The 21,216-nt window shown below is 42.3% G+C and overlaps 1 protein-coding gene across 1 annotated transcript; it reads left to right on the plus strand.

Annotated features, from left to right (window-relative positions):
- Positions 1–92: 92 nt before the first annotated feature.
- On the plus strand, positions 93–20,586 carry ALDOB (aldolase, fructose-bisphosphate B). Its single transcript, XM_063434901.1, has 9 exons — positions 93–186; positions 1,800–1,922; positions 3,334–3,545; positions 3,646–3,700; positions 3,788–3,948; positions 5,571–5,654; positions 16,042–16,216; positions 18,000–18,199; positions 19,957–20,586. Exons 2-9 carry the CDS (start codon positions 1,811–1,813, stop codon positions 20,050–20,052), a joined length of 1,095 nt encoding a protein of 364 aa, XP_063290971.1. The 5' UTR covers positions 93–186; positions 1,800–1,810; the 3' UTR covers positions 20,053–20,586.
- Positions 20,587–21,216: the final 630 nt, after the last annotated feature.

The following is a 21,216-nucleotide window of genomic DNA, read 5'->3' on the forward strand; positions in this document are numbered from 1 at the left end:
TTCTGGTCGTGTAAGTAACCTTTGCCCACATTAAACAAAACTTGGCAGCCGCCTATGATTGGCCACAACTGAAGGTGTGATCTTCCCTCCTACAGGCAAAGATCCGGCTACAAATATAAGGAAGCTGATGCGGCTAACTCTGCCTCAGTCCTAGAATTTGGGTTGTTTTGTACTAACCTCTCACCGGTAAGTGTAACTAAGAAGCGAGTTGTGGATATTTTAATACGATAGTATTCTAGCTTTGCTATTGTTCTTGGTTGTATTATTGAGTGCAGCACTGATCATTCTTAATTGTGTGTGCATCTCACAGGGGACCGAGAATTTGGTAGGGTCTATTCTCTAAACAGGAAATTGTAGTGAACAGAGAAACTGACGAGGTTATGCACTAAAGTGAGAATTTAAAGTGTGTTTTGACCAAATTTAAGGTCAAAATAGCTGAGCTGGAAAACAATCTCTGTCAGCTATGCTTTCAGTTTAGCTACTTTGGCCTTAACTTCAAAATTCACTTAGAATTCTCACTTCAGTAAATATACTTGTTTAATGCAAAAAGTGTGGAGTTGGGAAAAAAAGTTCTCGAATTCTGCTGGTTCCTTGATTATTCTCACCTGATTTTTGTAATTTGGTTTCTTTTCCAGAATAAGCAAATGTCAAAAACCTGATTTGTAGCAAATTGAAAACTGAAATTCAAAATGTAGTCAAAATCAGCTGGAAAAACATTCTGACTTGGCAATTGTCACATACTATTTTAGCCTTCACTGTGGCATTTGGATTTCCATTTGCTGCATTTTGTCATTTAGTGAATAATCCTGAATGAGCACCAGAGTATAATATTGAAATTCCAAGGGGTCATGGTAATCTTAAATTATCTGATGCTCATGTGAGGTGCTGTCACACTCATTTAAAAACAAACAAAAAAAAAAAAAAAAAACACTTTTCTTTCCTTCGATGTCACAGACCAGAAGTACCTTGTTAAATCTATTATTTAAAAAAAAAAAACCAAAAAAAAAAACTATTTTGTTTATAGGACAAAGAATCCCATGATTTCTAGCATGACTGTCTTTGCAATTATGCTCTCTATGTGATCCTCTACATGTCTAAGGGATAGTTATTTTAATTGTTTATATGCAATATTCTAGATTCTCTATATATTTATATCTCTATATATATTTTTTTGCCTTGTGATTTTCATAATGGATGGGTCATTTACATGTACCTTTTGTACACAGTGTTCATTCCTCTCCTGAATGCCAGGTTGGAACATGTCTGGTTACTTGTTATCTAGGGGCAATAATTAACCCATAATCTATGAACTATGTCCCAACCAGCCTTCTATTTGATTGACAAATAAGTGTATGTCAATGAAAAGTTGTTTACTCTAGGGTTTATTTGAATATTACAAAGTACAAATCGACCAGGGATCCAGCTAGTATCACTAGACTATAAACATAAAATGCAGCATAGTGTAATAAAGTTACAATTTAAATATTCATTTCATGTTTCAAGGTTGCACTCACAAATTGATGTTTTTTTGAAAGCCCTCAGGTTGCCTCCCCTATGATTAGGGGGGTTCCTCCTGTTTGGTTACCATTCCAATTCCAAAATTAGGAAGTCCACACACTCCCAATGGTTAGTAAAAGAAGGGACCAGTAACAGTATTTTATTGTTTTATTTTTTATACTTTAAAGCCAATAAATTCTCTTCTTTTACTAACCATTGGAAGTGTCTATTAGTTCTAGATATGCATCATTAATAATACGAACCTTTAAAATATGACAACTTATATGTATTACTTTTAACAGGCAAAATCAACATGACTCCCCAACATCAAGCACTCACTCCAGAGCAGAAAAAGGAATTGTCAGAGATTGCTCAGCGTATAGTTAAGGATGGAAAAGGAATCCTGGCAGCAGATGAATCAGTTGGTATGACATTTTGGTTTAATATATATATATATATATATATATATATATATATATATATATATATATATATATATATATATATATATATATATATATATATATATATATATATATATATATATATATATATATATATATATATATATATATAATTTCATTTATATCTTGTTAAGACACTCCCGGCATAAAGGAGTGAAATCGCCGTTTAGGAGAGCTTCCCCTTTCAGAGATGCATGCACCACACAAATACTTTAGACCCCAAACTCCCGAACTGGAACCAGGGGAATGCGCCTATCTCCCGAACAGCATACTTAGTAATACTCCCAAACAGTAACCTCACGAATCGCTAGATAACAGCCGAACCAATACAACATCCAAGCGACGTACATTCCCAGCAATCAGTCTCTAGCCGTGTATAGTAAATTCCCCCCCCCCCCCCCCCCCCCCCCCAATCACGAAACCAAGCTCCGTATTGAGGGTAAAACAAGATCTGGCTTTAATGAGGGCTACCTGCCCATATTTATGCAGGTCTCCCACTTGGTGGACACTACCCTAGGAGACCAAATGCGAGACTGTAACAAAGGACAGACAGGTATCAGATTAGGACATAGTCACAATACATCCTGGCTTCCTCTGTCCTGGAGATAATTGAGAAGTAATTCAATTATCTCCCAGGACAGAGGCAAATTGCCATTATACACATGTGGACCACTGGATAGAGAATTACTTTAAAATGTACAGTGTTACAATAAATATAGACATGTAACATATCCCCAGATAGCTCAGGTCTGAGCGTACATTATTAGGTGAATGGCGCTCAGACCACACGTATACAGTTTAATCGCCATGGAGCCAAAGTCTTTAATTCCACGAACAGGCTCCATGGCATAGCTATCTGGGTACCTTCACATAGATTGTAATATAAAACTCAGAGTCCCGAATGCTCCGCCGTTCGGTTCACGAACGGAGCTGAAGACCCGTAGGCTGGTAGCTCAGCGGTGCTTGGAAGGAAAAGTGTCCGCTTTTGGTGTACTGAAGCTGGGCAGAACAACGCTGGCTGCCCAGGGAGCTCCATAACACAGCCATCATGTGGCGGCTATGTGTAACCGCGACCACCCAGTAACAGTCAAATAAGCTGCGGTTAACCGCAGATACTGGGTGGTCAATTGACTGCACACGCCAGCTTCCTGGTGGTCGCGTAATCGGTAGCCGTTCGGGAAACAATGTGGGGAAACAAGGGGGCTGTACAGGCAAAGAAATAACCAAACAGACGAATGGAGGGAGGAGACACATAATTCAAAGACAGACGGTTCTGTCACATATCCTTTCTTCCTTCTTTCTTCCCCTCAACCATTCTTCTGTTCATGTATCTGCATAATATGCTAATAACTTTGGAGGTGCTCTTTTACAGGTACTATGGCAAGCCGTCTCAAGCGTATTAATGTGGAGAATACAGAGGAGAACAGACGATTCTTTCGCGACCTTCTTTTCTCTTCAGACGCCTCTCTGAATAAGTATATTGGTGGTGTCATTCTTTTCCATGAAACACTCTACCAGAAATCCAGTAATGAAGTTCCATTCCCCAAAGTCCTTAAAGATCTTGGCGTTGTTGTGGGAATTAAGGTACATCTCTATAATTATAATGCACTCTCCTGTGTCACTTGTTTTGAGGAGTGGCATAAAACCCCAAACACATCATCTTATTTTTCCTCTGCTATTATAGGTAGATAAAGGTACTGCAGCCTTAGCTGGAACAGATGGCGAGACCACAACACAGGGTTAGTTCCTTATAGCATGTTGTGCATTATTTAGTTCTGAATCACTGCTTTATTTACAAGCTTGATTTTTCCATTCTCTAATCCCAGGTTTAGATGGACTTGCAGAACGATGTGCTCAGTACAAAAAGGACGGTGCTGACTTTGCCAAATGGCGCTGTGTGTTGAAAATTTCTGACTCTGCTCCTTCAAGTCTTGGTATTTATGAGAATGCCAATGTCTTGGCACGATATGCCAGCATCTGCCAGCAGGTGATTATAGTAAAATAATTGTTCAAATGTGCATAAGATGATACAGTGAAGGGAATAAAATACTTCACAACGGCACAGTGGATAGGCTACATGGGCCAATTGGCTGTTGTCAGTCACAGCAGGTGTTCAAAAACACAGCTGCAATATGCATATTTTTATATTCTCAATTTTATTTATAGGACACTTTTTTTTTTTTTTTTTTTTTTTAAAGGCTTCATGCACCAAATTACTGCATGATGTAGTGGGTTTGTTATTCAAGACTTTTTCATAAAAGAAGCAGTCATGGTCTTTTACATATTTTAGCAAAAGGCAAGTGTTTCATTAAAAGAATAATAATATCTTTATACCCTTTTGGCTTTACACACTCCCTTCCAGCCATTCTATATTCATACCAGCAATGGGAGCTCTGATAGACTGAAAGCGGTCATCTGAAGCTCTCAGCCAATCACAGACACCCATTGGTGCTTCCTCGTTAGTGCTAGCAGCACAGAGGGGATGGGCTGCTGGGGACTCTTGTTTAGCATTAAAGGAACACTACAGTCACCTAAATTACTTTAGCTAAATAAAGCAGTTTTAGTGTATAGATCATTCTCCTGCAATTTCACTGCTCAATTCACTGTCATTTAGGAGTTAAATCACTTTGTTTATGCAGCCCTAGCCACACCTCCCCTGGCTATGATTGACAGAGCCTGCATGGAAAAAAAAAACTGGTTTCACTTTCAAACAGATGTAATTTACCTTAAATAATTGTATCTCTTTCTCTGTAAATTGAACTTTAATCACATACGGGAGGCTCTTGCAGGGTCTAGCAAGCTATTAACATAGCAGGGGATAAGAAAATCTTAATTAAACAGAACTTGCAGTAAAAGCCTAAATAGGGCTCTCTTTACAGGAAGTGTTTATGGAAGGCTGTGCAAGTCACATGCAGGGAGGTGTGACTAGGGTTCATAAACAAAGGGATTTAACTCCTAAATGGCAGAGGATTGAGCAGTGAGGCTGCAGGGGCATGGTCTATACACCAAAACTGCTTCATTAAGCTAAAGTTGTTCAGGTGACTATAGTGTCCCTTTAAATACAATTGGACACTGAATGGAAGGATGGTGCCAAGGGCCTTCAGACACTATAACCACTTCAACGAGATGAAGTTCCCAGTGTTTTAATTATATGCCTTCTTTGCCAAACCTCAATTATTCCAAAACAAAAATTCCTTCCTTATCTGCTCACTTACCAATGTATGTAGAGCTCAGTCATTGGCTGAGCTGAACTGTAGGGAGTGATGCACCCTGCACTTGAATAAACTAATACAAAGACATACACATTCAGTTTTGATCTTGTAAGCAAATACAGCATGTTTAGGTCAAATATGTTAAAATTGATTTGGTGCTTGGAGTGCTCCTTTTAAAGTGGCCAAAGGGCCTTTGCTGTTTTAGTATCTGGTGAGCGCAGGAAAAAGTGATACGTTTTAGTTACCTGAAGCTGTCCCTCGAGACTGTCACCAATTGCACCTGTTGGATCCTCTTGCTATTATATTCAGCATAAAGCTAATTTTTGTAGGTGGTGGTCAGGCAGCTATTTTATCATAATAATTCTCTAACATAACAGGACTATATTCTATTCCACAGAATGGCTTAGTCCCAATTGTAGAGCCTGAAATTCTATCGGATGGTTCTCATGACCTCCAGAGATGTCAGTATGAGACTGAAAAGGTGAGAACATATTTTTATAATGTGTATGTTCATTATTCCTCATAAAATGAATTGTTAAACTTTTTTTTTTTTTTTTTTTTCTCCCAAATACGACATGGGTTTTCTCAAAGGCTGTTTAGTACTTGAACTGCTCTTGACCAGAATGTTATCAGTAACTATGATGCTATAGGTTAGTTAGTTATGTAGTTGGTTACATGGGCTAAAAAATACATGTCCATCAAGTTCAGCCTTCCTCACATTTGTTTTTTGCTGTTGTAACGGCACCCCCAGGCATAAAAGGGGTTAACAGCCGTTTAGTAAATCTTCCCCTTCCAGAGACACAGGCACAGCTACTGTAGACACCAATCCACCGAACCAGAGAAGCATGTGAATGCTCTCAAACATATGAATGCTGTAAACGGCTGAATAGGAAAAACCATACGAATAGGTTTACACTCCTAGCAGTCAAACTGCAACAGCATACAATAAATCCCCCCAAGATTGAGACAAGGCTCCGTGTTGAGGGTCAAAACAGGAACAAACAGAGTTGTGGGTTTATTGTTCTTGTATACACATTAGTACCACCCACAGGGTTTTGGGAAAACAACCAATAAACACGTACAATACATTCAGACACTCCCACACAAAATCCTCCCCTCTGCCTGTGATACAATTACCTTACACAATGGGTAATGTAATTATCACAGGCAGAGAAATACAGTTTTTCAACATTATTCATAACTTAAAAAGTATGCATCACATTCACATAAAACTTAAATTTTTCAGAATCAGCATACTCCAAACATGCGTCAAAATCATACAAATTGGTCCAGTGGTTCAAAAGATAGATAGTCCTTTGTGACCAAAGGAAGCATGGCTTTTCTGCCCAAAACCGGTTCCACAGAGTCTTCTATCCTGGAGATAATTGGGAAGTAATCCAACTATCTCCAAGGTCAGAGGCAAAACTCCGTTAAGCACAAGGCAGTAAAAAGATAAACAAAAATAAAAAACATTTATTACATAAAATACAGACATGCAACATATCCCCAGATATCTTGGGTCTGAGCGCACATTATTACTGAATGGCTCTCAGACCACACACATACAGTTCAATTGCCATGGAGCCAAAGTCTTTTATTACACGAATAGGCTCCATGGCATAGCTATCTGGGTTAAATGAGTTCATTCAGTAAATCCGAGAATCTACCGAACGCCAGAGCAGAAATACATGAATAGACCTTTCTGCATAGGAAAATAAAGTATTTAAATGCCGGTACAGTCAAAAGGCAGCAGGCAGGCAACCAGGCTCCTCCAATGCACAGTGGCGAGATTGGTCTCGTCACAGCTGTTGATCCAAAAGTAGGCAAAAAAAACTAGAGGTTTAAATTTGTTAACCTTTCGTCAACCTTTCGCCTAAAATGTTCTATCACTTTTATTTATTTTGTAACCCGCCTCTGCGCACATGATACCCTTCTTTAGAACAGGTGCCCACTATTGCACAGCATATTCAAGATGTAGTCTTACCAGTGATTAATAAAGAGGCAAAATTAAGTAATGCCCTATTTCATGCATGGCATTATCTTACTGGCCATTGCTACTACTGATTGACATTGCACATTGTTGCATCGTTTGTCTATAACAATTCCCAAGTCCTTCTCGTGTGTTGTTATCCCTATAGAAAGAAATGGAACTAATGAGGTCAGCGATCCGCCTGAAACAGGAGGAAACTGCACCCCACTTGAATTACCTCTAAATTAAAAAATCATTATAGGTAATAATATTTATTATGAAAATAACCGACACACAAACAAACAAAAAATGTGCAACCTAAAGTAAATAAAAATAATAATCAAAAATGTTAATGGTAACAATTAAAAGGGAATGGAAACCTAGATGACTAAATATAGAGCCTGAGTGAAAATTATTATTTATAAAGCGCCAACAAGTTCCGTAGTGCTGTACAATGGGTGCACTAACAGACAAGTAGATGTACCCAGACAACAGAGGAATTGAGGGCCCTGCTCAATGAGCTTGCATGCTAGAGGTAGCAGGGTAATGTGAAAAGTAGGTTGCTGGGATAGTGTTTGTGAAGAATCACCCTTCACTCATGTGGTTCTCTCCCTCCCTGCTTCTTTATTCATTGGATTTGTAACCTTTATTGCTGGTTCATTCGTTACTTTCATTTCGTTAATTTCCCTTGTTCGGTAAAATAGTCAGCTTATCGAACGAGGACCACCCTGGGTAGCAATTAGAACTCTGAGTAACTGCACAAAAACCGCAAGTTAATTACTGTTCCGAGGTGGTCGCCATTTCGGCATACAAACTCGTGGCGAGAACAATGGGCGGCGGCCAGCGGGACTTGGTTGTCGAGTGCCTGGAACTGTTTTCAGCAGGGCACTCGACGAACACACGGTCCCCCTCTGGAAGTCCCATACGAAGCCCTTCTAAATACGGCAGAAGAACGGCGTTTGGGAGTTTGTAACAGACGAACGAGGGAAGCATTCTCCAAGAACCAGATTGAAGATATCTACAGTGGTTTTCGTGCAAATTTCATCCGAATGGAGACCGGCTCTTGCCCCTGATTCTATGGAATTCTGAGTCAACAATCTCGTGGCGAGCCGGTCAAACTTCCACACGGTGTAACTCCAAAACAACCAAACAGATTTTCACGAATTTTGAATATGTTGCTCACATCACCCTCAGCTACCCAGGGATATATATGAGGGCAGACAGAAAGGTGAGCCTCGAGGCAAGTTGGGAATACGCAAGACCACTGAGAAGCGAATTACAGTAGCCAAGGCGAGAGAGGACAGTGGCATGGACAGGACCTTTGCCTTATCAGGCGTTAAATAGGTTCGAATGCACGCAATATTTTTGAGATGGAAGCAGCAGGATTTGGCGATTGATTGTACATGAGGGGTGAAGGAGAGGTCAGAGTCAAAGAGAACACCTAGGCAGCGAGCCTTAGAGGTAGAGCGGATGCCTGGGTATTCTATATGAGGCTGATCCTGTGCAAGCTGCATCCCCGGACAACCTTCAGCACCACCGCCAAGAGGTACAGGTGAATGGCCAGGTAGCTCAAGGCCTGAGGGACACAGACGCTACCATCACTCTGATGCAACGACATTTGGTCAAACCAGAGCTCCTGTCCAACCGCACCGTTTCGTGTCGCTGGAGTAGCTGTCTTCTGCCTCCCTACTGCCCGAGTACACCTGGACTGGGTAGTCGGATCTGGAAAAACCACTGTGGGGATTTTGGATAATTTGCCTGCAGAAGTCGTGCTGGGCAACGATATTGGCCCACTGGCTTCTGCCTATTTACCCACCAACACTGCTACCGCTTGCCCAGTGACCACTCGATCACAGACCCATGTTGCAGAGGACCCTACACCAGGACGAGAGACCTAGATAAGCACCCCACCGACCCTTTCCCCGACTGTAGTTAATAGACCCTTAGCTTGGGATACCCCGGAGGAGTTTGGGAGGGAAACCAGAGAGGATTCCTTCCTCCAAAAGTACCGGGAGAAAGCCGAGACTGGGGGGGATGAGCATGAACGGTTTATATAGGATAATGATTGAGAAGCGCAAACTAGTAGTACCCAGGCAGTACCGGTTGGAGCTTCTCCGAATTGGACATGCTATTCCCTTGGCAATGGTACCCTAAAACAGTTACTGCGGACCTTTACAGATGAGTACAGAGACTGGGAGCGATTTCTACCGCACCTCTTGTTCGCGTATGGAGAGGTGCCCCAGGAATCCACTGGGTTCTCCCCTTTCGAACTGCTCTATGGAAGGAGGGTGCTAGGACCCCTTCACCTCATCTGTGAGCACTAGGAAGGGGAGATGGAACATGAGGGGGTCCCCATTGTGCCATACATTCTGGATATGCGGGACCGCATGGAACAGATGGCCAGAGACCACCTCCATGCGGCCCAGTGCCGACAGAAATGATGGTACAACCGGGGCGCCCGCCAGAGGTCATTCCAGGTAGGACAGAAGGTCCTGGTGCTTAGACCAGTCAAAGGGAACAAGCTACAGGGCCCTTACAAGGTGGTGGCGCAAATCTGCAACACCACCTGTGTGATTGGCAGCAATAAGGATGAAAGGGTTCAGAAATCCTTCCATGTTAATCTCCTGAAAGAGTATCAGGAGAGGCCAGAGGATATTGCAGCCATATGTATCCCTGCTACCGAAGACCCTGACCGTCTGCCTATCCCCTTGTAGGTGATGGAAGCGCACTCAACCCTTCGTCCTGGAATTCAGGGTGCTGTGCTGGACAAGTCCTCGTACCAAAGAGGACCAAATATAGAATTTGAATATAGAGAATAATCCAGGCACTCCAACGAATTCCAAACAAGGCAGTTTTATTGGAACCAAAGAGCAGAAAGCAATGTTTCAACCCCTTAGGGCTTGACAAAGGCCCTAAGGGGTCGAAACGTTGCTTTCTGTTTTTTGGTTCCAATAAAACTGCCTTGTTTGGAATTCGTTGGAGTGCCTGGAATATTCTCTATATTAAAAGTATGCCTATCCCCGACCTCCTAGCTCGCCCGATAGCCTGCTCAGTACTGTCCAGCTAGAGGAGCGCTTAAATCCTGCAGAAAGGGGCCAATGTAGACAGCTGCTAGCTGAAAAGGAATTAACCTTCTCCTAAGAGCCAGGTTACATCACACCACGTAGAGACCCCGGGACAAGCACCCCTCAGACAACCCCCCTACCAAATTAAGGAGGGGATGAGTAAAGAAATACAGGAGCTGCTTAAGTTCCTAAGGAGTTATAGAGCCATCTGACAGCCCCTGGGCCTCTCCAGTTGTCCCCAAAAAAGACGGAATCACACAGTTGTGTCGACTACACACGCCTTCAATTACCGTACAGTGACCGATGCTTACCCAATGCCCCGAGTGGGTGAGCTATTAGATCGCATTGCCAGGGGACGCTATCTGATCACTATCGATCTGTGCAAGGGATACTGGCAGATTCCCCCCCCCCCCCCCCCGGCCAAGGAGGCTATCCCCAAGTCGGCATACGTCACCCCATTTGGCCTGTACCAATTTAGAGTCATGCCATTTGGGATGAAGAATGCCCCAGCCACGTTCCAACGCTTGGTGGATAGGCTCCTTGATGGCTTCCAGGATTTCGCTTGTGCGTACCTGTACGACATTGCAATCTATAGTGAGACATGGGGAGAGCATTTGAAGCCTGTAGAGGCTACTGGACCAGATTCGGGCCGCAGGCCTGACTCTGAAACTGGAAAAGTGCCACTTAGGCATGGCCAATAGGGAGTAAGGGATTCCCAGCAGATAAGCTCCTCCTCCTTTCTTTACTGCTCCATCGCAGACAGGTCAGAGTTTTTGGGCTCTTCCTTTATATTAAATTATTATTACTGTTTTAGGATTTATTGGATTTAGTTTGTTATCCTTATTCTAGTTTCTCTGTATCTATTATAGGGATCTAGCTTACTAGCTAGCAGAATCTGCCTAACTGTACTCTTTCATAATTTTTTTCCTTCCCTATACAGACTTCAACTCGCTCTTTCGCGCTCTTTCGCGCTCTTTCGCGCTCTTTCGCGCTCTTTCGCGCTCTTTCGCGCTCTTTCGCGCTCTTTCGCGCTCTTTCGCGCTCTTTCGCGCTCTTTCGCGCTCTTTCGCGCTCTTTTGCGCTCTTTCGCGCTCTTTTGCGCTCTTTCGCTCTCTTTCGCTCTCTTTCGCTCTCTTTCGCTCTCTTTCGCTCTCTTTCGCTCTCTTTCGCTCTCTTTCGCTCTTTTTCTCTCTTTCCGATATTTTCATTCCCACCCGCGGGCGGACACGTTTCCCTCTCACGACGGCTACCCCACCGTCGGACACCTTCTCCCACCTACCCGGCCCTTCCCTGCCGCATCAGTGCGGTCTTTTACTTTCACTTGCCGCTCCCCGTCCTTCTCCTCATACGCGCGGCGGCCATTTGCAATCTCGCGAGATTGCGGCCGCCATTTTGTTTTCCCTAACAGTGCCGCGAGGGACACACACTAAAATGGAGCTGTTAGCTATCGATGTTGGAGGTCAGTCCATTCCAAAACATATATATTTCTTGCTGTACCTAGGCACTAGTGCCCATTATCCTGTGCCTGTCTGGGGTGCTGCCCCACATAATCTGCTGCTTTATTTGGAGGTTGCCCTGTGGCCACCCCTGTCACCCTGGGTGAAGCCCAGCATTCTACAAACCCCAGTATTGTGGTGCCTGCCCTGTTAGGGCTATTATCCTTTACACTATTAGTGTCTGATATATAGTTATATCTGTTTAGGATTATTTCTTCTGGCATTATTATTACTATTTAGATGCTGGGATCCTTTTCTATACAAATACACCACAGACCCTGCTGGGGCTTTTATCACATTATAATTGTTATAATTATATTTTATTGCGACTACATCTATTGGTACACCACTGCACCCTGCTGGGGTCAGCAAAGTGTTACTCATATTGAGAATAGAGTACAGCTGCACTGACCTCTAAAGTTACTTACTTTACGCCCTATGCCACATATATATATTATATCTATTGATCACAATGGAGCCTCCCAGAATACAGTAGACTTCCAAAATATGATAAACGAGGCAATTGCAGCCTCCATGGAGAAAGCCCTCTCCAAAATGATGGCCTCTACTACTGAGAAGAGGATACCATCAAAAACCCACCAATCACGACACGACTCCGATTCCGAGGATTCGGAACCGCATAAGAGCCAAGAACCCTCCACTGGCAAGCGCCACTGGAAAGGGGGAAAAAGGTCAACAGAACCCGTCTAAGGGAAAAACCCCGGCTAAAAGATGTAAGCTCTCAATGGTCGCTACCCCGACCCCGTTACTCAACTACTCCTCAGAAGAGGAAGACATACAGACCAAGTCCTTGGCCATTTTAGATGAATGGCAAGCTGACGAATCAGATGGACAAGAAAATTATTGAATTTTCTGAATCCCAACCCGGTCTGTTACCACATACATTACTGGGAGACTCCCAAGTGACTGACACTGCAGATAATCCGCAGGAAGACGAGGAAGCCATTTTCGACCCTTCAGGTCAGAGATTGTTCAACCCTAGAAACCTAAGACACCCTCGCTCAGGGGACTGGATTCCCTAGATCACCCGGCAAAATGTATGCACCTCTGGCTTAGGAAATCCATGGATAAAACAGTTCGCAACAGACTACGTTCCGAATGCCCAAGACCCTCTCTACCAGACCATGTAGGAGAGACACCTGAGTTTGACCAGGTGATGACCACCTTTATGTCCCGTGGTGGCCATGACCCGCGCAAAGGCGTGGAGAAAGGTTTCAGAGCAGTCCAGGACAAACTACTGGACTCAGTGGGACCACTTTCCAGGATCATGTACCTGGCAGATGATGCTCTCACGAAAGCACACCAATTCGACGCGACAATGGTTCGCGAATGGGCTCACGATGTACGGGAGTGGGCACAAAGATGCTTTTGCTTTGTGGGTAATACCAATGCCGCCCTTTCATCCGAGCAGCGCAAAGCAGCTTTACTCCGTATTGACGGAAAGTTGGTGGAATTGGGCACCAAAGAACTGGGTCCGCTGGCACAGGGCAAACTACTTGGGGACCCATTCCTCAGACTTAAATAAACATGTAAATATATTTACTTCTCTAAACAAGGCTCAATCGTCCATGAGGAGAGTGTTTCGACATAACCCCACCAGGGGTGTTTTTGGAAGGGCTGGCTGCCAAAGGGGCCGTGCTGCCAGACGATTCTGGCCTTCAGGCACCCGCAATGCAAGACCCCAACCTTTTTACCCCGAAGTGGGATACGGTCAACACTTCTCATACACCAGAGGAGCAGACAGAGGACGTGGACCACGTATCCGGGGCAGAGCACTTTTCTCTACAGGTAAGCAATCGCCTAATCCATTGCCTTCCCCTTCGTATTGCAGGTCGCATCTCCCTTTTCTTTCAGGAATGGCAGACCATTTCCACGGACAGCTGGATCCTGCAAACCGTGCAGGGCTACATCATCGACTTCAAGGCCCGTCATGGACAATCGGTCGCTCCAGGCCCCGTCAAATGCTCAACAGAGGACACCGAACTCATTCACAAGGAACTACAAGCGAAAGGCGCAATCGAACCCGCCTCCGGGCCACAAGGTTTCTACAGCAACATATTCCTGGTGAAGAAGAAAACGGGGGACTTTCGCCCCGTCATAAACTTAAAAAGACTCAACTAATTCGTTACGTACAGGCCCTTCAAGATGGAAGGCTTACACCTCCTGAGAGACCTGTTACAGGACAAAGATTGGTTCACAAGACTGGACATGAAGGATGCGTACTTCTCGGTACCCGTCCACCACTCCTGTCGACAATTCCTATGGTTCCACTGGCAGGGCCACCCCTGGCAATTCACATGCCTCCCCTTTGGCCTCAGCTCGGCCCCATGGTGCTTCACCAAATTACTGAAGCCCGTGGTCGCTCATCTTCGAGCACAAGGAATTCGGTACATCATATGCCTGGACGACTTCCTGCTGTTCTGCTCTGACAAGTCCAGACTGATACAGCACACAAACTATACCACAGACCTCCTATCATCCCTAGGATTTGTAGTTAACTTCCACAAATCAGCCATGACACCCTCTCAAACAGTGCAATTCCTAGGTTTCGAGAGACTCAACCACAAGTACCCTACGGCTACTGGCGTCAAAGATCTCAAACATTCGCAAAGAACTGCGCAAAACCATTCGCGCCCACACCATTCCACTGCGTGCCCTCGCCCGACTAGTGGGACTCCTCTCAGCTATCTTCCCGGGCCCACTTCACTACAGGGTGATGCAGCGCTCAAAACATCTTTCCTCAGACAAAACCCATCGTACGACCAACCGATCCCAGTGACGGAGGAGGTCAGGGACAAACTCAGCTGGTGGCTAAACAGCATGGAAGCATGGAACGGTCGGGCCATCTTTGGGAGCACATCCGACATAGTCCTGGAATCAGACGCCAGCATCTGGGGATGGGGCGCCACAAGCAACGGTACATCGACAGGCGGAGCCTGTTGTGCCTGCCAGATGTCATTTGATTAACTTTTTTTTTCTCTGTTACGTTATTGAACCTTTTCTCTGTTACGATGTCGCTTCTGAAAGAGGAGCCTATCTGCTGGGAATACCTTACTCCATATTGCATTTTTGATTGGTTAAACGTTTACTTTCTTTACTGCTGTGGAGTTTAGTAAAGAGAGATATGCAAAATAGGAAGCCTCCTGTCATTATTAAGATTATAGGTACACTGACGCTAGCATAATCTTCAATTATATCTACCTAAAATCTAGGGATAAAATCGCCCACATTCTCAAGCCTGTCTACCTCAATATTTCTCACAGAACAGCTGCTTCGAGGCAACCAACACCCTTTTTATTTTAAATATCAAACTCTAGCTGATCTCTACCCCAGGATATGTCTGTTATAATATCACTAAAAACTAAGAGCTAGGTACTAACTTTCTCCATCCTACCCTGCATGTTCTAGGTCTCTATTCCTTTTTAATTGTTATCATTAACATTTTTGATTATTATTTTTATTCACTTTTGGGGCACATTTTTGTCTGTTTGTGTGTGTGTTGGTTATTTTCATAATAATAAAGTTTACTACCTATAATGTAGTTTTTTTTTTTTTTTTTATTTCGAGGTAATTTCAGTGGGGTGCAGTTTCCTACTGTTTCAGGTGGATCTCTGACCTCATTAGTTCCATTTCTTTTTATCTGTATATTCACTGACCTACCCTTAGATCTGCGGCTAAGTGTTGTTTCTCTTTTCGTTGTCTTTATGCCTCAGTGCATAACTTTGCATTTCTATACATTAAATTTCATCTGCTATTTGAGTGCCCAGTCCACCTTCTAACTCCTTCTGCAGCAAAGTAATATCTTGCTCAAATTGTATTACTTTACAGAGTTTTGTGTCATCTGTAAAAACTGAAACATTTCTTTCAATGCTTTTTTTCAAGGTCATTTATAAACATGTTAAATAGAAGAGGTCCCAGAACAGAACCCTGAGGGACACCACTTGCAATCTCTGTCCAGCTTGAAAATTTACCATTAATGAAAACTCTCTGTACTCTTTAATCCATTCCACTTTGTTACAGAAGTATGGATTCCTCATGCATGCATTAGCCAGGCCATAGGGTCCAAACTCATAAGGCCTTACAGTCGATAGAAAATGTTTTATTCTTCATTTTAAACACCAAGATTTTTCATTTATTTTTTCTGTAGAAAAGTACGGTCTTTGAGTTTTTGTAAACTGTGTGGAATCACATTGGGTTTCTGGACCATATCTTAAAGCTGCTGTTTAAATTCACCTATTTCAACATAGTTTATAATTGAATTTACTGATTTCTTCATAATAGGGTGCTGAAGAATTTTGTATTTGTCTTCTCTTTTAGGTTCTCTCTGCAGTGTATGCTGCATTGATACAGCACCATGTTTATTTAGAGGGAACACTCCTAAAACCAAACATGGTCACCGGTGGACAATCGTGTTCTGAAAAATTTACTCCAGAACAAGTTGCCATGGCTACAGTTACCGCCTTAAGACGAACTGTCCCTGCTGCTGTACCCGGTAACCTTTTTGCTTGAATTCTCTGTCAGTGACTTGCTGTTCTGCACCATCTGATGGAATAAGCCAGTATTGCATTTTATATTAAAGGGTCACCCCAGACCCCTGAACAACTTTAGTTATGTGTGAAGAGTGTGTGCTGTTTTTATTTTATTTTTTTCAATAGAAATTGTCACATTTATAAATTACCTTGGCTTTTAAGCAGACAAGCCGATCATTTACACCCAATGAAAAAAATGCATAATTAAATGTAATAATTAAACTATTCATTTTAGGTATATCTACTAAACCTTTTTATATTTCGTATTTGGGTAGTGGAGTGTACCTTTAAGAGCATTTTATTTAAAATTACACAAGTATTACAACCTATATTGGTATTGTCCGTCAGTGTATTAGAGCTCCCTTTTTAACCTACATTTCATCAATGTTCATGAGCTGATACTAGTTTAACACGTGGCAAATGTTTCTGTAAGAGTTGTTTTATAATTTAGCTTTAGAATCTCACTCTTCATCACATGGCTGAGATAATCATGTTACTCCTTCAATGTAAAGTTTGCTGTTCTTGAACTGCAGTGAATTTTAGTTTCAGGGTTAAAATGACACGGAAGTGGCACCTAGACCACTTTGAGATGAAGTAGTCTGGATGCCTGTGTGTCTCTAAACTACAAAAAAACACCTAATCCTATTGCTTACAACCATAAAGTTCACCTCTTGTGAAAATTAAAGTGGCTTTGTCACCTTACCTTTATTTCTATTTTTTTTACAATCCCCCCTCCCCCCCCCCCCCCCCCCCCCGTCGTCATTGTGATTGCAGTGGGGAAAATGCCTTGTCTATAGAGGCTCTCGTGGTATCCTCCATAGACATCAGTGTTGTACTCTCGTGATTGCGCAAAAGTACAGCACTGATGCAGGCTCCTGGCAAATGAAACACTAGGAGCTGAAGAGGACCCACCAATTGCTGATGGCGGCAGCCGCGAGGGATGGCTCAAGGTAAGTAAAACGTACTTTTCCCCTAAACCTCAGTGCCATGCTGCAAATGGCGGTCAGCATTGAGGTCTTTTCAAAACATGCAAAGTACACAAAGCCACTTTAATGTGCCTTTCAGTCCAGAAAAAACAAAACCTTTTATTGTTAGACAATTTAACCCCTTAAGGACACATGACATGTGTGACATGTCATGATTCCATTTTATTCCAGAAGTTTGGTCCTTAAGGGGTTAAAGAACTGTTAAAGCATATAGCATATTCCAGTTTTAAAATCTTCCCCATGAATTGTTCCATAATCAGAACTTCCATGGTGTCTCACATGCTAGACCAAGACACTAACACTTTTACATACAGGAGGTTGTGGTGAGGTTACCACTGATTTGTTTTTTGTTTTTTTTTAAATAAATATATATATATATATATATATATATATATATATATATATATATACACATACACACATACTGTGGGGTTGGGGTGCAGTGGGACTTTTAATCCCTTTTAATAACTTTAAGCCCCAACGCAATACCTACGGGTTGGGGGCACAAGAGTGGGACTGGTGTAAAACTGCAAAAATGGTGTGCTGTGACATGGTGTGGGGAATTCATAGCTCCATACCTACTACAGAGGGCCATAGTTGTAGTGCTTAAGGTGCCTATGTAAGCATTAGCTTAAAGTAGAAAAACCCTTTATTATTTTTATTTTATAAAACCATGAGGTCCACATTGCTTTGTAATCACTTCTTGTAAGACTGGTCTACATTCTTGTTGACAGATTACATGAATGTTGTTTTTTTTCAGGCATTTGTTTCCTCTCAGGAGGTCAAAGTGAAGAAGAGGCCTCTCTCAATTTGAATGCTATGAACCGATGCACCCTTGCTCGTCCTTGGCGTGTATCTTTCTCCTATGGAAGAGCTCTACAGGCTTCTGCCCTTTCGGCTTGGCTTGGAAAGCCTGAGAATAAGAAGGCTGCACAGGAAGCTTTCCTTAAAAGAGCACAGGTCAGGAGAGTCTTGCCTACTTCTTTTATTAATGAAACCAAGTTATTACTTTAACACATATTATATAATATATATATTTTCCCCTGCTTTTTTTTTCTTGTATGAAAAACCAGCTTGTAAAAGTTGCAGACCTCCTAAATGCAGACTTTATAAGTTGTTCCCCCTTTTTCTCCAGCACAATCATTCAGTCTGTCAGTGAATACTCCAATTAGAAGCTGTGAGTGTGCATGCAGCTTTTCTCCCTCCCTCCCTCTTAACCCCTTAAGGACCAAACTTCTGGAATAAAAGTGAATCATGACATGTCACATGTCACATGTCATGTGTCCTTAAGGGGTTAATTGAGAAGGGAGAATGGAGGCACACAAGCATAGCACACCTGTTGCTTCTGTTAGCTCTGTGGAACTAGCATAATAAATCTTCCCTTTCTTTCAGATTGACAACCAGGGAAGTGTTTCTGCCTTTAGATATAAAACTGCCAAATTATGCCTATATACTTAACATTCAGCATTTTTTTTCAGCATAACAACTTTTTCCCTGTTATTATAGTACATTTTTAAGTTGATTTTAAGGCAATTCTCTTCCCCCTTGAACCCTCCAAACATTACAGATTGCCGCTGGCTCCACCTCTTCCATCCATCTGATCACCCTCACTTATACTTATCTCCCCCTCTGTGCTACCCTGCCTCTCTGTCTCATGGCAGGCCTGCAACTCTCACTTACTCCCTAACTGACAGGGTCTCAACTTCCGGTACCTTTAAACTTATTCACTCTGTACCTTCACCTTCTTTTGAGGTCATGCGATCCACTTTTTTTTTTTTTTTTTTTACCCTTTCTCACAATGTCCTGGCATATTTCTCTGCCTTGCCCCCTCACTTCGATTCCTCTGGCAAGCTGGGAGCAACTTTGGTTGTTCCCAGCTTGTCATTGTTTAAGATATTTTTTTAATAAATGTGCTGATTTTCAGCATGTGTGGGATCTATGAACATTGTTATTATAGTATGGAGGATGTGCTTAAAAAAATAAATAAAACAAATGGGGAAAAGATCATATGAGTGACCTTTATAACAAATGTTTACCGTGCCATCTCCTGACACATACTTCAGTTATGTCTCTATACTGGTTTCCCGTTTTGTTTAGGATTCGGTTCTTGTGCTTACATATTCTCGTTAATTGGCAGATGTGCCCAGACTCTTCAATTTACCACTTGGCTGTCACACTCCCTACCCAGACTCTCGTCTGCAGGTCGTCTCCACGATGGCACTCTCCTTCTCTGCAGGCCTTGGGGAAAAAGAAATCCCCATAAACAGCCTTCTTAATACTTCATCATCTACAACCTTCCTCTGTCTACTGTGCGCCCTTCTCCCAAACACCCATCCCTTCCTTGGGTACGATCAAATCACTTTATTCCCTCAATTCACTTTGTGTATTTGTCTCTCATCCCTTTGTATTGTAAGCACATTTACCTAGGGCTTCAATTACTTCACCTCCATTTCCTGTATGACATATGAGCTTTGTTAGAATTAAATGTTATGTTTTGTACAGCACAATTTGGTATATCTGTATTGAAAACATACTTTTGGATGTATTCCTTGAAATGTGCCAGCTCTTTATCTTCTATCAAGGTGCAGTATGTCATACAGGTTCACAGTATCAAAGTCTTGTATTATAACTCGTTTTTGTGTCTCCCCCAAAATCTTGTTGGACTACAAATATTTTTGCCTGATTTGTAACCTATAATTTTATTTTTATTCTTGCAGATTAATAGTCAAGCATCCCTTGGTCAGTACATTCCATCTGGATCTTCAGATTCCGTCTCATCTCACTCTCTTTTCCAGCCCAGTTATAGCTATTAGACAAGACATCTTGTCCTATGACACCTAAAATGCTCTGTGCAGGGAATCTTTTATTATTTTTTTTTGTATGACTCTCCTATCTCTAGAATCTCTGTAGATATGTAGCAGCAATACAAACATATTGCGTTATATCAAATGGACCAAATCTAACAGGAGCAGTTTGTAAAACAATAGATATATTATACAGGAAAGGTTTGTGCAATTTGTAGCGATTTCCCCATCTTAATATCATTTCGAGCTTAAGCAGGACTAGAAGAGCCATCTTGTATCTGTGAAAGAAAAAAAAAATGCAACTTTCTTTGGTTGCTCCCAGCTTGTCATTGAGAGAATATATATAATATATTATAATTTTCTTTTTTTTTTCTTTTTTATAAATGTGCTGATTTTCAGCACGTGTAGGACCTGTGAACATTGTTATTATAGTATGGAGGATGTGCTAAAAAAAGTGATCATAAGTGACCTCATAACAAATGTTTACCGTACCTTCTCCTGACACTGCAATTATGTCCAATTAAAATGGTATTTTACTGCTAATGTAGTTTGTTACATCACCTTCTTTAAGCAGCTAACTATTTTTGTGGTCTGTGTAACGGACCGTTTCGCTCACAAGAGGATAAAAACCGTTTAGGCGATAATCCCCTTCCAGATGGACAAGCAGCTACTGCAATTACCAATCTCCCGACCTGTAAACTGCACGAATTCACCAACTCCCGAACAAGAGACACACTTGAATTCCCCAATCTCCCGAACTGGAAACACACGAACACTGGAATAGCTGAACAGGAAAAGCATACAATCCGCTTACACTCCTGGCAGTCAGCATATAATCCAATTCCCCCAAATATGAGACGACACTTCGGTTTGAGGGTCAAGCAGAATAATCTGTTTAATGAGGGCGACCTGCCCAGTATTTATGCAGGTCTCCCACCTGGTGGACACTTCCCTAGGGGACCAAATGGGAGACTGTAACCGACAGACATGTATCATTTTAGGACATACAGGCACAATACTTTCCCACAATGCATCCTGGCTTCCTCCCCTCTGCCCTGGAGATAATTGAGAAGTAATTCAATTCTCTCTCAGGACAGAGGCAAGACTCCATTATGCACGTGGTGAACACAGGTACAATATTACTTTAAAATACACAAAGTAACTTTTTGCACA

Source organism: Pelobates fuscus, chromosome 10 (genome assembly GCF_036172605.1).
Source record: "Pelobates fuscus isolate aPelFus1 chromosome 10, aPelFus1.pri, whole genome shotgun sequence".
NCBI lineage: Eukaryota > Metazoa > Chordata > Amphibia > Anura > Pelobatidae > Pelobates > Pelobates fuscus.